The sequence below is a fragment of the Equus asinus genome, chromosome 9 (assembly GCF_041296235.1).
Source record: "Equus asinus isolate D_3611 breed Donkey chromosome 9, EquAss-T2T_v2, whole genome shotgun sequence".
Lineage (NCBI taxonomy): Eukaryota > Metazoa > Chordata > Mammalia > Perissodactyla > Equidae > Equus > Equus asinus.
In genome coordinates this window covers 38,179,515-38,195,901 of record NC_091798.1, presented here as the reverse complement: position 1 = coordinate 38,195,901, position 16,387 = coordinate 38,179,515, and the positions used below count along the sequence as shown (strand labels likewise).

The 16,387-nt window shown below is 50.2% G+C and overlaps 1 protein-coding gene across 2 annotated transcripts; it reads left to right on the top strand.

Moving 5' to 3' along the window:
* The first annotated feature begins 1,907 nt into the window (after positions 1-1,907).
* Positions 1,908-15,762, top strand: DELE1 (DAP3 binding cell death enhancer 1). 2 transcript variants are annotated; one of them, XM_070517283.1, is made up of 13 exons: positions 1,908-2,185; positions 2,798-2,912; positions 3,007-3,130; positions 5,170-5,317; positions 6,261-6,422; positions 6,683-6,771; positions 6,873-6,969; positions 9,659-9,801; positions 10,634-10,792; positions 10,886-10,978; positions 13,532-13,691; positions 14,148-14,387; positions 15,181-15,762. In XM_070517283.1, the coding sequence occupies exons 1-12, from the start codon at positions 2,155-2,157 to the stop codon at positions 14,384-14,386; spliced, it is 1,560 nt and encodes a 519-aa protein (XP_070373384.1). In that variant the 5' UTR covers positions 1,908-2,154; the 3' UTR covers position 14,387; positions 15,181-15,762. The 2 variants fall into 2 exon arrangements, with proteins under 2 accessions (XP_070373384.1, XP_070373385.1); XM_070517284.1 differs by lacking the exon at positions 10,886-10,978 and having other exon boundaries at positions 2,027-2,185.
* Positions 15,763-16,387: the final 625 nt, after the last annotated feature.

The following is a 16,387-nucleotide window of genomic DNA, read 5'->3' as shown; positions in this document are numbered from 1 at the left end:
AGGGAAGAAGGGCACGGAAGTCCCAGGAGGAAGAACAGTGCGAACCAGTATGCTTGTTATTGTTATTTAATTTTTAGGAAGATTAGTCCTGAGCTAACATTCGCTGCCAATCCTCCTCTTTTTGCTGAGGAAGACTGGCCCTGAGCTAACATCCGTGCCCATCTTCCTCCACTTTACATGTGGGATGCCTGCCATAGCATGGCATGCCAAGCGGTCCGTAGGTCCGCATCTGGGATCCAGGCCGACAAACGCCGGGCAGCCGAAGCGGAAGGGGTGAACTTAACCCCTGCGCCACGAGACCGACCCCAAGCATGCTTGTTATTTTTATCTTGAGGCAGCAACACAAGGAACGTGAAAGGCGGCTGCCCCAAATCCCACAGCAAGGATAGTTCTGAACAGTTTCTCAATATTCACACTTCTAGGCCTTTAGTCAGCTGCTTCTGCTTGCAATGCCTTTCTCCCTTTTCCATCTGGCAAACTCTTCCTCATACTTAAAGGTCCAGCTCAAATGGAACTACTTTTCTGAATGCTTCCGTGGTATCCCATAACCGGTGATCAGTCTTCTGTCGGAACATATCATTACTTTTGCCTACTTCCCTTCTCTACGGCTGCAATTAATAACAACTAATATTTACTAGGCTATTACTATGTGCCAGGAACTATGCTAAACATTTTTGTTTGTTTGTTTGAGGAAGATTACCTCTGAGCTAACATCCGTGACCATCTTCCTCTACTTTATGTGGGACGCCTGCCACAGCATGGCTTGCCAAGCGGTGCATATGTAGGCGCCTGGGATCCAAACCGGCGAACCTCGAGACACTGAAGTTGAGCCCGCGAACTTAAGAGCTATGCCAACCAGCTGGCCCCTATGCTAAACATTTTAAATGTATTATTTTATTTAAGCCTCACAACAATTGCATGAGGTATCATTTTTCCTATTTTATATATGAAGATCCTGAGGCTTAAAGTGGTTAAGTAAATTGCCCAAGAACACATGGCTAGGAAGTAAGAAAGCTGGGATTCAAACTGTGGAACTCAAGAGGCCACTCTGAAAACACTGGACCATGCGTTCCTGGTGGCCACAAATGCTCTTAACTCGTCTGTCTTCCCAGATTTTAGGACGGTGGCTGAAATACAGCTTGAAAGTTGAACCAATTAATACACCCGTCATATCCCATGCCCGGGTCTAGAAGGTGGCCCAGTACTCTCACCCCAGGTGGAGGCCTCCACTCACCGGGAGGTCATGCACACGGGGGAAACGAGGAGGAAGTCTAACTACCTTACATTCAAATCTGAGCTCCTTTATTTCATGGATTCAAGAGTGGTGAAAGAGGAACATTCTTTTCCCAACAAAAGAACACACAGATAACATTGGCTGGGTCTGAAGATGAGGGCTCTGATTAACAGGTGTGGGGGGAGGGGTCTGCTCTTAGGTGTTTTGAAAGCAGCAACTCAAGTTGTTCCAGTCAAACCAGGAAGGACCAGTCGAGATCACTCCATCTGACGGGATCATAGCGCAGACTAAGGCCCAGACAGGGGAAGGGGTCGGCCACATGGTGAGACAAAGCTGAGCCAGAGCTGGATCCCGGAATCAGAGACTAACTGTGGTTTTTCATCGCCTACCCAGTCGGGCCAGGGCGCGCATCTCTAAGAAAATGGCCTTGGACGGGAAGCTCGGACTACGGGCTTCCTTCGTCCGGCCCTATGCTCTCCTCCGCCCACTGGGCCTCAGTACTCCCACCTCCTCCAGCCTCGGGGCCTGGGGAAGACTGTTCCCCTTTCGCGTCTCCATGGCGTCTGCAAGGTCCTCTTGCGCCACCGAGGCCGCTCCAGCCCGCTTCTCCACCTGACCCCCGCCTCCGCGCGCTCGCGCCGTTCTTGCGCAGGCGGCAAACGACACCTCTTCCACGGGAAGCCGGGCCCACACCCCCACGCCCTTGCCGCAGTTCACCTCCCCGCCACTCCGAAATACGCCGACACCCCCGCTTCCTTTCGCTGGGCGCCGTCCTTCCGGCTGGGCTCCTTTCTAATTGGCTGGCTGAGAGCTTCCTTGGGGACTCGGCCACCCGGAGGGCGGCACAGCGGCCACTCTAGCCGCTGTCCCGGGATTTGGCCTCGCTCTCTCGGCTGCAAGCTCTCTATGGTGTTGGCGACATGTGGCGCCTCCCAGGACTCCTGGGCCGAGGTAAGGGGCGTCGGAGCCGCGCGCCTTGAGGCAGCCGAGACTCCGAACCGGAGGAGGGGCGGGCGGGAGGACCGAGCCAGAGCGGTAGTGGGCGGGGCTAGAGCGGAGGCGGGGCGGGGCTACATCCCAGAAGCCTGGGGATCTTTGAAATTTGAGGATGGAGCTAGTGGGAAGACGGTGGCGCTTAGAGCCAAGGAGATGGGTGAGGCTATTGAAAGGGGGAGGAGCCCAATGGAAGGAGATGGTGGGCGGAGTCGATGAAAGATGGGTACTTAGAGGCCAGTGGCGTAGACGGAGCCAATGGAAAGAGGTGGGATTTAGAGACAAAGTGCCCCAAACATTGAGAGTTTGTCATTTTAGAACAGTGGTGTCAGCCCTAGGAGGGCATCAGAATCACCTGAGGAGCTTTTTCACAACATAGATGCTCCACCGTGAATGATCGTGGTTTACTAGTTCTGGGGTGGCACCCTAGTATCTGTACATGTAGCTACGGAGCCAGTGATTCCTGGGTTCCTGGGGTGGGGCTCTGTCAAGGGTCAGAGGGAAGATTGGTGGGGCCCGCCATTGCCTCCATCCTGTTCATGTCAGGTAACTAATCCTTGTTTTGCACAGCTCTTCCCCGTCTGCTGGGACCTGGCCTCCGGGGGGTGAGCTCTAAGTCCACCAGCCCAGATGGCCCTCAGGCTGCCTCCTCTGCCCTGCTGGTCCCTGTGCCCAGCTTTGACAGGTGAGATACTGCCATTCCGTCACCCATCTCCTCCCCTGGGCTCCCTCTCCCCAGACTTGGGACAGAACTTGATAGCCTCTATTGCATCATCTAGGTCGGGCCCCCATGGCCCAGGCCCAGGCACAAGCAGGGGCCCAAGGTCCCATGGATGGAAGGCTGCCTTCCAGTGGATGTCTGCCTGTGTCTCCCCAAACACCCTGAGGGATGCCATATCGTGGGTAAGGCTTCCCCAGTCCTGTCCTTGACCTTCAGTGTGGGTAAGAGTGATCCTGCATCTAACTATAGCCTAGAAACAAGAGCCTCGGCATCATTGTGCCCACACTCAAAATTTGAGTAAACCATTGGAGCATATCTGGGGAGATATTGCCACTCCTCTTTCCTGTTCTCCTCCCTCCCCCAAATTTATTCATCCTTTTATTCAGTAAACATTTAGTTAACACCTTCTCTGAGCCAGGCATTTCTACTAGGCACTAGGAAATAGTGGAGGACAAGGTGGATATGATTCTTGCCTTCATGGAGCTTACAATAAATACTACTAAATAGCTAACATTTTATTTATTAATGTGAAATATTATATATGTACTATCTTATTTAATCTTTACAAAAATTGCAAGGGAGATATACTCTCCATTTTATAGATGAGGAGTCTCAGGCTCTGAAACTTTAGGTAACATGCTTAGGTCATACAGCTGTTAAATAGAGGAAGCAGATTTTACTCTGGAACGCCTGCTCTCAGTGCCCATGCTCTGCAGCTTGGTTGCTACACCTCGTATGGCTTGTAAAAACACCTAGTGGAGATCCGGGCCCTTAATAGTTGCTCAGTAAATGTTTGTTGAATCTAATCTATAAAGTCAGGTGCTCAATAGCAAACACTAGATCTAATAGGGCAGAATCTTTGCCTTCCAGGTTCTGCTTGTAAGGTATTCTGGATGAAGTTGGCACACACATCACTCTCATGTCTGTCACGTCTCATCCCTATCACTTTCATGTTGTGTATTTTGGGCAAGTGTCTTGACCTCTTTGAGCCTCAGTTGTCTCATCTCTAAATCGGTGTCATCAGCAGAGCTGAGCCTGGAATGTCTGCATGACAGGGGCACTTCCCTCTGGGGAGCTGTGGACTGGAAGCATAACACACCCAAGAGAGGGGAGCATTTGCCCATTTTGTCAAAGATCTGAGCCCTAGGGTGATCCCACAGTGAGTCCTTTTAGAAACTGGGCCTGGATCCTAGGGGTCCTGATGCCATCCCTCAACTTTGTCACTACTGCCCATGTGGAAGGGTGTGAGCATGAGCTGTCCCCGAGTAACGTGGGTACATGTCCCTGTTATTGACAGTACCGGCATCTTCTCTTCCTTCTGGCCTCAGCTCACGCATCTCCCCAACAGAGAGACATTCCCTGACTCCCTGTCTTGTCAGGCCTTCCTGTTATGCTCTGTGTAAACCCCTGATTTGTTTCCTTTTAGGCAGTTAGCATGATTTATAGTTAGTTATCCTATTCGTTTCTGTGTGCTTGGATTTTGTCTTTCTCCCTCGCCAAAGATAATCTCCATGAGGGCAGAAACTGTGTCTGTCTTATTTGCCATTGTCCATAGCGCCTGTTGCAACAAATAAGTATTTGGATGTCCCTTTCTGTGCACAACACCGGAAGGGATGGGGAAAACGGAACAGTCATGGAGCTAGGCGCTGGCTTAGGTCTTCTGCAGAACTGTCGGAGAAGAGACACCTTCAGCAAGCTTGTACCTGTGACTGTGTGGTGGGGCCACCTGGTCAGGGGGACGGGAGGAGTCGTGCCAGGCTGGAGAAAGAGAAGGAGCCTGCTGGGGAACTCTGGCCTGTCGCTGCATTTGTGGCCAAGCCCCAACTTCCCACATTATCTTTTTGCCTGCTTAGACTGCGTTTGTCCAGTCACTTGCTCACGTGTTTATTCAGCATGTATTTCTTAGTGCTGTATCTTAGCACCCTACTAGGTGCTGGGGATACGCTGGTGAGCAAAACAGACGTGGTTCCTGCCCTTGTGGTGCTTAGAGACTAACAGGAGAGACAGACCTTAGATGGGTAATCGTAGAGATGATTATTTAAGTACCAGTGTGATCAGGGCTCCAGAGGGGAAGCATGGGTGCTATGAGCGTCTGTGGTGGGTGAGCTGCTCCAGCCAGGAGCTGGAAAGGCTTCTCGAGGAAGTGGCATTGGAGCTAAAGGCTGAGACTGAAGGAGTTGTCTGGTGGAGAGCCGTGTCCCTGATGTGCTGTCTTTCCCAGGGCACTCTGGCCGTGCTGGCCCTGCAGCTGGCAAGGCAGATCCACTTCCAGGCAAACCTGCCAGCAGGACCTCTGCGAGCCGAGCGCTGCTCTTGGCGCAGTCCCCTGGACCATTTCCTCTCGTCTCCCTTGTGGCACCCGTGCTCCTGTGAGTTCTCAGTCCCGGGGACAGGAGGGCTGGGCTGGGAGTTTCTCTGGGCCAGGAAGCATCTCTGGACACACCTCAGGAAAAGAGCCACCGGCAGCTCCTTGCCTTTCCTATCTGAAGTCAGAGGAAGGGGGATGTGAGGAAGTTCTATCCACCCAGGGTGTGGGCCACGCCTGCCCCTCAGTGTCGTCTGTGTCCTCTCCTCACCTTCCGTGGAGGGAGCCCCACAGGGGTCCAGGCTACTTCAGATCCTGGGTGTGGCTTCCTGCCTACCCCTCAGCCAGTTAGGTCATTCTCTAGTCAGTCATTCATTAATAAGGGAATCTTGATTGAGTAGCTATTATGTGCCATGGTTAAGGCTCTGGAGTCAGATTGTCAGGGTTCAAGCCCTAGAGCTTTTCATACTAGTCTTGCGTCCTTGGGCCAGTCACATTTAGCTTCCCTGTGCCTCAGTTTCTTCATCTATAAAATAGGGTAATAATAAAACCCATCCTATAGGTTTCTTGGGAAGACTAAATGAGGTAATACATGTCAAGGACTTAGAGCAGTGCCTGGCACATAGGAAGTACTCAGTAACTATTAGTTTAAGTTCTTGTCATTAGTATTATGATTATAATCACTATCAATATTACCATCAGACACAGCGATGGGTGCTGGGGCTACAACAGTGAATAAGGTAGATGCCTCCCTCCGCTGGAGGAATTCAAGCAAAGGAGTGATTTATTCTTAGGGTGGGAGATTAGCATAAATGCCGGCCCCTCTCCACTCTTCAGAGGGAGGGAAGCCAGCAAAGGAAATGGAGGAGGAGGCATGAGAAGGAGGTGTCACAGGAGTTTCCAAATTCTTCCTTTGGTCCCCCAAACCTCAGGGAGGACTCCGTCAAAAACCCCACAGGCTGAACTGCTGCCGTTTTGACACGACCACTCTTATTGGCTCTTTCCAGCGCTGCGGAGGCTTATTCTCCCCAGCCCTGATGGCCCAGCTCCCAGGCACACTGGCCTCAGGGAACCCAGGCTGAGCCCGGAAGATCGGTCCATTCAGGCCGAGGGCCTCTCTCCACACAGTTCCTTGAGAGGAGCTGGTCCTCAGGATCCCTCTGAGGAAGGTATGTCCCCACCTCGTAGAATCAGCAGAAGGCCAGGGCAGGGGTGGGGAGTTAGGCAAATGGACATTTGTTGCTGCATATGCCAGGTAAGGAAATTGTCATTCCCTTGAGGTCTCATGCTTTCTGGGGCAATTTCGAATTATTTTGGTTCCTGGCAGTGGTGCTAGATGGAGGGGCTGGGTAGACTGGGAGAGGGGGAGATAAGGAGAAATAACACCCTCTCCTTTGCCCTGCTTGGGTGCCGGCCATTCGCCTTGCAGACCCCAGTGATGTCAACTTCCTGCATGCCAGCAGTAGCTTCAGATCCAAGGCAAAACCGGCCCAGCCTCAGCCCACTGGTGAAAAGCAGGTATTATCCAAATTTGGCCAGTCGGATCCCCATAACATTCCCCTGGGCAGGTAGCGATCCCAGTGAACTGTCCCCGATGAGTCTTTATATTTCTTCCCCAGGAACAGGAGCAATCCAAAACTCTTCCCCTTGAGGAGGCTGTGACTTCCATTCAGCAGCTCTTCCAGCTCAGTGTTTCCATCGCTTTCAACTTCCTGGGTAACTGGGTGGACATCGCCTCAAGGCAGGCGGGTGGGAACATGGAAAGAGTCTGGGGCTGGTCACATACAGTCAGAGTAGGGAGTGGTTTAAATAAGGGAGAGTTTATTTTCTCCCTGGTAGGTAGACCGAATCTGGCACGGTGACACAGTGGTGTCGGGGACCCATTCTCATTCCAGTACTTCTGCCATTCTTAAAACTGGCTTCCATCTCAAGGCCCATTTTGGCTATTCCAGCTCCTGCTGTCGTATCCAAATTCTAGCTAGCTGGAAGGGGGAGGGTGGAGAAAGTAAAGGACCACTCCTTTCCAACCTAGAAGTTGCTCATATCATTGTCCGGAATGTAGGCTTACAGCCACGCCTAGTTGCAGAGGACACTGGGAAATGTAGTCTCTAGCTGAATGACCAGGTGCTCACCTGAAAATTCTGTTACTGTGTAAGAAGGAGAAAATACACCTTGGAGGACACCTTGCATTTTCTGCCACACAGGCAAGAACAGGCTCCTGAGGTTTGGAGCAGGCCCTCAAGTGCACGAATAGGAACCTCTTAGCCACATCTGGAGACTCCAGATGTCTCGCCACCATTTGTCCTGTTCTACACAGTGACTTGGCTTAACTTTCAGGCCTTAGAATGTGGAGACCCAGACTCCCAGCATCATTTGTTAGATCTAGTGGGCAGGTGGGTGAGAGGCTGGGATCCATTCAGTATAAATTTATTAAGCATTCACGTTTTGCCCGGCCCTATTTTACATGTTGGGGATATAGTGATTCACAAAACAAAGTCCTTATTCTCATGGAGCTGATGTGTAAGTTGAGGGAGAGAAACAATAAGTCAGCAAACAAATAAAGAATTTCAGATGGTGATAAATATTATGGAGGAAATTAAACAGGAGAATGTGTTAGTGATTTGGGCAAGGAACAACTTTTGACTTGAAAGTCCTCACTGATGGGAAGATCCCTGTGTTAAGACCTGACTAACAAAAATAAGCCAGTCTTTCCGTCTGGAAAAAGAGCTTTCCAAGCAGAGGGAAGAGCAAGTGCAAAGGTCCTGAGGCAGGATTGAGTTTTCCTTGTTAAAGGAACAAAAGAAAAGTGAATGTGGCTGGAGCTTAGAGATCTAGGGGAGAATAGAAAGAGATGGAGTCAGAGAAACAGGCAGGGCCAGATCAATGAGGTCTTCTGAGCCACAGTGCAGTGTGGATTTTCTGAGTGGGACAGGAAGCCATTGGAGGGTTTTACCATGAAGCAGGAAGGAGGGCAGTCACATGATCTGATTTACTTTTTCAAAGATCTCTCTGGCTGTTGTGTAGACATACGTGGATGGTAGGACTGCCAGCGGGGAAACAGGAGACTGGTTGGAGTTGTTATTGATGGCTAAGCAAAACGTGATGGTGGCTTGGTCTAGGCTAGAGGCAGAGAGGACCAAGAAGAGTAGCTGGATCAGGGAGCCAGTGTGGGGAATGGGCACAGGGTGGGATCCTTTGCCCTCTTGAGTCTTCTCCTCAAGGACAGAGGGCTCTGCGAACCCTGGACAGCAAGTTTTCAGGCAGCAGGGAGGCAACTGTAATTCACTGCTGGCTGAATGGAACCTGGCTTCCGCCTCATTAGCTTTTTGTGATTTTGATGGGCAGACAGTCTCTTCTGAGAATTTTCTTGCCTGTTCCTTCATTCATATATTCATTTATTCAGCGAGTGCTAAGCGCTGTGAAGGCACACAAAGGGAGTGTGGGCCGTAATCATATTTTGCATTTGTATAGAGCTCACCCCATGCAAAATGATTTCTTCTACATTCTTTTTCTGCTTCTGCCTCCAGGATTTTACAGTCTAATTGAGGAGACAGGCCTTGTGCTCTTGGAACAGTTTAGTTCATAGGAAAAGCCTTGTGTATTAAGAAAGTACCAAAAGAGTGTTTAAAGCCTGAGTGTGGTCTGAAGGTTCCAGAGCAGATAGAGGATGGGGAGGCCTGATGGTGGAGGCAGAAAAGGATATGCCAGGCCGGAGAAACAGCTTGGCAAGGGCTTGGAGTCGAGAATTGGCTGTGCCCAGCTCCTTCCTGTTTTCCTTTTGGTGTGGATGATAAAATGAACATGGGCTTTGGCGTGGCATATGCCTGAGTCCAGGTCTCAGCTCTCTTAGATCATCTCTCGTAGTTTCCTCTTAAAGCAGGATGAACAGTACCAGCTGTATCAGTTAGGTTTTGTTGGTTACAAGCAGCCTAAGCCCAGCCCGGCTACCTTAAGCACAGAAAGAGTCTATTGGGATCTGTTGACCTGCCAAGCCTCAGAAAGGACAGGAATCATGGAAGCTCCAGGGACCCAGGGTTCAGTTACTGAGAGTGTCCTGCTGCCAGAATAAACCCGCAAAGCTGTTTCTCTCTGATAGCAACCAGATCAAGATTCACTTTCCTGAGAGAGGGTCTCATTGGTCGGGAAGAGCACAGGCACTTGATTGACAGTACTGGGGGAGGGCTGTTCCCAAAAGGAAGTCAGGATGCTATTGCCAAGAGGAGGATGGTGTATAGGAGGGCAGAACCTCCTCATGTCCGTAGCAAACCAGTGAAGCATTCAGAGGATGGAAATATGTGCCAAGTGTCTAGCACAAAAAAGCAAGGAAGGAGCCTGTGGGTATCTGGCTAAGGACGTGGGGAAGTTCACAGAGGAAGCTGTGTTTATGCCCTGTGCTGTCTTACAGGGACAGAGAACATGAGGAATGGGGACTACACGGTAGCCTTTTCTTACTTCCAGAAAGCAGCAGACCGCGGCTACAGCAAGGCACAGTACAACGTGGGCTTGTGTCACGAGCACGGCAGAGGCACCCCCAGGGACCTCAGCAAGGTACTGCATCTCCTCCCCTGCCCCAGCCTCGTCCCCTGTGTTGCCCGGAGTGACCTCCAGAAATAAGCAGTGAGCAGGGCTTGGGGAAAGTCCAGCTCCTCTCTTCCAGCTGGGAGAGGAAAATAAGAAAGAAGCTCCTAACTCCTGGGAATTTAGACTTAAATCTCAGGGTGGCAGAGACCTTGTCTTTCTTCTTTGCAGCTGTATCCTCAGGGCCTAGAATGTTGCCTTGATAAATGGATTAGTTAATTCTAAAAAAGTAGGATAAGTACACAAAGATGTTATATATAAGACTGTGTCTCTTAGAATTGTATAGATGGCGAAAAAAGGAAAGCAACTTGAAGTTCCTTTGGTAGAGGGTTGCTTAATAACATCTATGTGGGCCTTAAAAATAATGTGCTGGATCTATATTTATTGACAGGGAAAGACATTTATGGTGTATTGTTACGTGAAAAAGTAGGTTACAAAACAGAGTGTAGTTCTCTCTCTCTTTCTCCTAAACACACACATCCATTTATATATATGTGTGTGTGAATGTATATATAATGGATCTGTGTGTATATATAAATCTTTATATATGTGGGAAGAAATTTTCAAGGCTGTACACTAAAATGTTAACAGAGAGTGATTTTTAGGAGGCAAGATTTCTTGGGATTTTGTGTTTCTATTTTTGGTTTATCTGTGTTTTAAAATCTTGGCTTATCTGTATTTTCTGACTAATCTATAATGATTATGTATTATTTAATTAAAATAGTTTTTTAAAATTTCACTCCAAGAAAAAGCTGGGCTTATAGAATTACCAGTTGACTGAGTGTTTCTCCCTTTGCCCCAGGCCGCCCTTTATTACCGGTTGGCTGCCAGTCAGGGCCACAGCCTGGCTCAGTACCGCTATGCCAGGTGCCTGCTGCAGGGCCCATCCTCCTCGTGGGACCCTGAGCGGCAGAGGGCAGTGTCCATGCTGAAGCAGGCTGCAGACGCAGGCTTGAGAGAGGTGAGTGCCATTGGTGGGGGTCTCTCCTTGGCGGCTGGGGCATGCGGGGCTCCATGTGGCCTTGATACCTTTTTCCTTCCTCCTTAACCACAGGCTCAAGCTTTCCTCGGGGTGCTTTTCACCAAGGAGCCATACCTGGATGAGCAGAGGGCTGTGAAATACCTTTGGCTTGCAGCCAACAATGGGGTATGAGGTCTCCAGTGTCCAGGCATGTTGGGGATCGAGTCTGATAAAGGAAGGGATTTTGGAACTGGTACTGAGTTTTCCTGTCTTTAGGAGACGGTTGATCGGAGCATTAAGCTAGCCTCAAGCCTTACCTCTCACTGACTTACTCTGTGACCTTTGGGCAGGTCCACTGGTATGCTGGAGCTGGCTTGCACCAGCCTGCAAGAGCTGTCGGTAGCTTAAAATCAGCCATGGGAGGAGTCTTTGCACCGAGAAATTGCTGAATGCTAAAAGCAAAGCTTTTCCCCCTGGAGAGCCAGTTGTTAAACATTTACCAGCACACTACTGGGCCAGTCACGTCTTGTTTTCCTCATCTCTAAAATCAGGATAATAGTGCCTGCCTTACCTGTCTACTACTTCACAGGGCTGTTGTGAGGATCAAAGTCTGACTAGAAGAATAGGTGTGGAAGCACTTTGTAAGCTGTACACACTACAGGTGCAGCATCACAAGCGGCATAGTCCAGGGAGTCAGAAGACACGTTGGGGGAAGACACTGAGCACTTTGGGGGCTGGGGGATGTCTGCTTGTCCGTGAACTGGAGGCAGCCAGGCAGCATGACCCAGAGTTTGTTCCACAGAGCATTAGTTCCATGGGATGTTTATAAATAATAGGGAAAAAATGGTCAGTTGGGTTCAGGAAATACTGAGTTAAAAAGGTAATTTTAATGGAGGAAATCTCAGAGCTTTATGTCACTGTCAGTCACCAAGAAGGCATCTGTGGTTCGCTCTACTCCTCAAATGTATTTGGCAGTATGTTTTTTGAGTTGAATCTTGAAGGACCAAGAGCCCTGGATTAGAGCAAGCGATGTGTGTGGACTAGACTTTCCCCACATGGCAGCTGCTGCTTCCCTTTGTTTTCCTACCAACACGCTGACAGCTTCGCGGAACTCTTAGGCATCGGAATACTTTTCCTTTTTCACTCGATGTTGCCCAAAGTATCTGTAGTAGCTGTCAAAAGGGGGCTGATGTCACCAACCCGTACCCGCCTCTGTGCTGGCTTTTTGTTGAAAGAGCCCCAGAGTCTTACTCAGGCTGAGTGGGCCTCACGTCCATGTGCTGGACAAGCCTGGGGGCACCCTGGCCTGCGTTGGTCACCAACATGCTCAGAGGGGAAGTGCACAAAGGGATGTTATGGAACACGGTGTCGGGGCACAGTCCTCACTCTCAGCCACTCCACTAGGTATGATGTCTTCCTGGGTTGGTACTGCACAGTGCTGCAGGGAGGCTGTTTGGTCTTATGAATGTCCAGCGCTGTATTCTAAGCTTCAGCCGGTAGCCATGAGTCCACCGTATTTATTACATAGACTTTGGCCTGCATGTAACAAACCCTTTCCAGAAATTTGACTGTGGAAGCTGTAAGAGAATGAGACCATGGTTGGAAATCAACAGAGTGCTTTGTTTTTTTATGTTGAGATATTGAATATAATAAAATATTCCAGGGGCCGACCTGATGGCATGGCAGTTAAGTTCACACGTTCTACTTCTTGGCGGTCCAGGGTTCACCGGTTCGGATCCCGAGTGTGGACATGGCATTGCTTGGCAAAAGCCATGCTGTGGTAGGCGTCCCACGTACAAAGTAGAGGAAGATGGCACAGATGTTAGCTCAGGGCCGGTCTTCCTCAACAAAAAGAGGAGGATTGGCAGTAGTTAGCTCAGGGCTAATCTTCCTCAAAAAAAAATACATATATTCCAGTAGAGAGGGAGAAATTAATGATGTGGGCAACTAAAGATATGAAAATAAAAATAACAGTAAGCTAAGCACTTTTCATATACGAACACCTTTAATCCTCATGACAACATAATAAGGTAGGTGCTATTATCATGCCCACTTTATAGATGAGGAAACCGAGGCAGAGAGACATAGGATGGCATGCCTGAGTTGGCGCAGCTGGTAGGCAGTGGAGCCGAGACTGGAGCCCAGGTGGTCTGGCTGTACAGACTGGGCTCCTAACCCCCACCTGATACTGCCTCTCCGAGGAGTGTAGCTCTCAGAGAGGAGAGAGAGGACCCAGAGCCATGGGCAAAGAGATTAGTCTTTTAGTCCCTCAAAGGAGAAGAAAGACTTTCTCTGTAAGGTATGCTTGCAGCCCCCTCAGCAGAGGTTCAGCAAGGCACACCAGGCCTTGGGAAGCCCAGCCTCCATCCTTGCTCCTGGCTCTTTCAGGATGACATAGGAGTCTGACTCCCAGGTTTCATGTCACTGGGCTGAGTGCTTCCTGTGGCCTTCCCTTCTCCATGCTCTCAGCACCAGCCTCAGCGAGAGAAGCTCCCACACTGCTCTGGCTGGAATCTCCCTGGGTGGGGGGATGTTATCTCCTTTGTGTAGGGCGAGCTCTGTGCCTCTGGCTTTTCATAGTTGACATCCCTTGGTCCAGGAAGGGCCAGGCCCGGGCCTTGACCCTGCACGGATGAAGCCCCGGCATGCCTGACTGCTCCCCTTCCTCCTGCCTCAGCGTTTCGGTTCTTCACTCCTGCCTGTGTCCGTATGCGCGCATCTGTCCATTTTCTCCTGTAGGACTCACAGAGCAGGTACCACTTGGGAATTTGCTACGAGAAGGGCCTTGGTGTGCAGAGGAGTCTGGGAGAGGCTGTGAGATGTTACCAGCAGTCAGCGGCTCTGGGGAATGAGCCCGCCCAGGAGAGGCTGCGGGCCCTCTTTTCTGTGGAGGCAGCAGGTAAAGACGCAAATCAACACCAGCAGGGTCCCTCCCCTGAGTCAGTACCCCATGACAGAGCAGGGGGTGGCAGTAGCCCTTGATCCCCTTGTCTTTTCCTGCCCCAGTGGTGGGTAAGAATAGAGCTTTTCGAGTCAGACAAATATGAGAGTTAATCCCTGCTCTGTCACTGAACTTGGACTCCATGTCTTTGAGCCTCAGTTTCTTCACCTCTGAAATGAGGGTGCTGGTAGTCCCTTACTCATTTTGATGATTTGTCAGGAGAGACCATATCTTGAGACTGCCTCCATGCCCTGGATCACCCTTCTAGCGCTCTGAGAGCCCTGCTCACTCCTGATTCACTCAGGCAGGCCTGGGTTAATCCCAGGGGGAACCAAGTCCTTTAAGAAGTCCTTGCTCCAAGGTAGGAATCCAAGAAGACAGTAGTATAAGAGTCGCTCTCACCTCTCTTTGCAGCCCCGGGGTCCAGCGACCTGGCAGTTAGAGGATTGAAGTCCTTCTCCAGCCCCTCCCTCTGCAGCCTGAACACTCTGCTGGCAGGAACCTTGTGCCTCCCACATGCCTCAAGCACAGGGAACCTTGGCCTCCTCTGTAGAAGCGGGCGTCTCAGAGCCAGCCCTGGAGCCCCCAGCAGGGCTCTCCCGCCTCACCCCTACCCCTTGGAAAGGAGTCTCGTCAGACTGGGTTTTGGCTAAGGTGAGATAAAACACAGTCAGTGTACCTCTCACTGTGCTGAGTGGGGGGAAGGCTGGGAGGAGGTTGGATGGTAACAAAAATAGGGTGTTAGTATCCTTTTCCAGGGTGCACATTCCACTGGGAGCTCAGGTTCTGAAGCAAGCTCAAGTGCATTGCTAATAAATAACTTTGACCTTTTCCCCAAGTTGGTAGCCTTACAGACGAGCAGTGGATACCTTCACAGTTATTTCTGGTCTGTGCACAAAAAGGATTCATCCAGTGACCTGTGAAAAACTCTACTGAATTGTCCAGAGACCCTGGTCCTCACCTTGGCCTGTGTCTTTGAGCAAATCCCTTACCTTCTCCCTCCCTGTGCTTCAGTTTCCTCAGGCTGGGCCTACGTCACGTTTTTCCAACATCTGATGTGTGTGCCTCTGGGGGTTCACAAGAAGACTTTAAGTGGTACTTGAATGAATATTTTTTATTTTAGTAGTTGTATATTTAATATATAATGTAAAAATGTGACTAGTGCATTATAGTTTCACAGATATTAAAATAATGAATCAATTTAAAGTTAAACACCGTGACATTGCATAAAGGGGAGCACAGATCCAGAGAGGTGGCAAAAATTGTGAGGGTGGTTCCTTGAACAGCTAAAACGTGGGAAGCACTGGATCAGGTCAGCCCCCAGGTGAGCTCCAACATTCGCTTTCATTCATCCCCAGTGGATTCACGATCATCTCCATTTCACCTTTGATTCGGAAGGAAGGAGTTTCTTGCCTAAATGTCTGATGTATCTGCTTGACTTTTTCAGACCTTCTCACTCAGCCCTAAAGATGGAACCTGTGGGTACTCGGAGAGATACCACAACTTGAGTCCCAAAGAAGAGGCCAGTTATCCACCCACCTTCCCGCAGAACCTTAAGCACCCACCCCAGCACAGTAGGAAAAGGAAAGTGTGTGAAGACTCAGATCCTGGCCATGTCAGCTTGAAGCCATGACCTGACTTGCTATGTCTCCTCAGTTGTAGACCAAGGGCAGTGGTATCTGCCCTCCCCTCCTACAGGGCTGATGTGGGGCATTTCACTGAGGAAGGGACCTGGGTGCTCACTTAGGCCCGAGGAAGCAGAGAGATGCCCATGGTTACATGGCTTTATGAGTCTCCAGGCCTGGAGAGGACCCGCCTCCTGACTCCTGGCCCTGGGCTCTTTTGCACCCGTTCACCCTGTAATTTTGTGTGAAAGTGTTGTCATCGTCCTGCTGATGTGAAGGAGTAAATGGAGGTTGAGCACCTGGAGTCTTGGAGCAGCAAGTGTCGATGTTGAGATCCTCGTCTGTGAAGGGTGTGCCAGAAATGGATGGCAGTTTAATAAAACAGATGCTGGATTTTCTCATCACTTTTGCCCTTGAGTGTGTTGAGGAGAGCTGGGGAGATGGACAGGGGGAGCTGAAAGCCGAGGCTCCATCCTCGTCTCTAAACTCTCCGTTAACCAATTTAAAGGGTCTTAAAAGCTTCGCTAAGAGAGAGACTTAGAGAAAAATGATTTCTGAGTCAACGCTAATGATTCCAATTACTGAATTTGTGAATAGCTGCTCCCTAGCTTCTGGATGTTAGCCCAAGTTCAATAGCATAGATGTGGTTGAGGGTGGGGGGTGGGAGGGATGAAGACCAAACTCCCTGGTGACTGTTCAAATGGGAAAGACCACCCAGCTTGGCCCGTTCAGAGGTGGGAGGAGTTGGGGGGGGTCCACATTTCCTTCTCTGCTGCCCACCCCTTTCTCTCCCTTACCACTCGTGGTCCTGCCATATTTTTCCCAGCACCTTCATCTCTCCGATGGAGCCCTAAGCTTCCTCTAGCTCCAGCACCTCCCTTTCCAGGGCTGCCCTGCACACTGGCCTCCCCCAACTGGTCCCCTCATTTGGCTACCTCCCACAGATGGCTCCTTAGGAGCAGGGACCTTGTCTTTGTAATTCACTATCCTCAGCACTTAGCACAAGGCCCCGTGTAGGTAAGGGCTCAA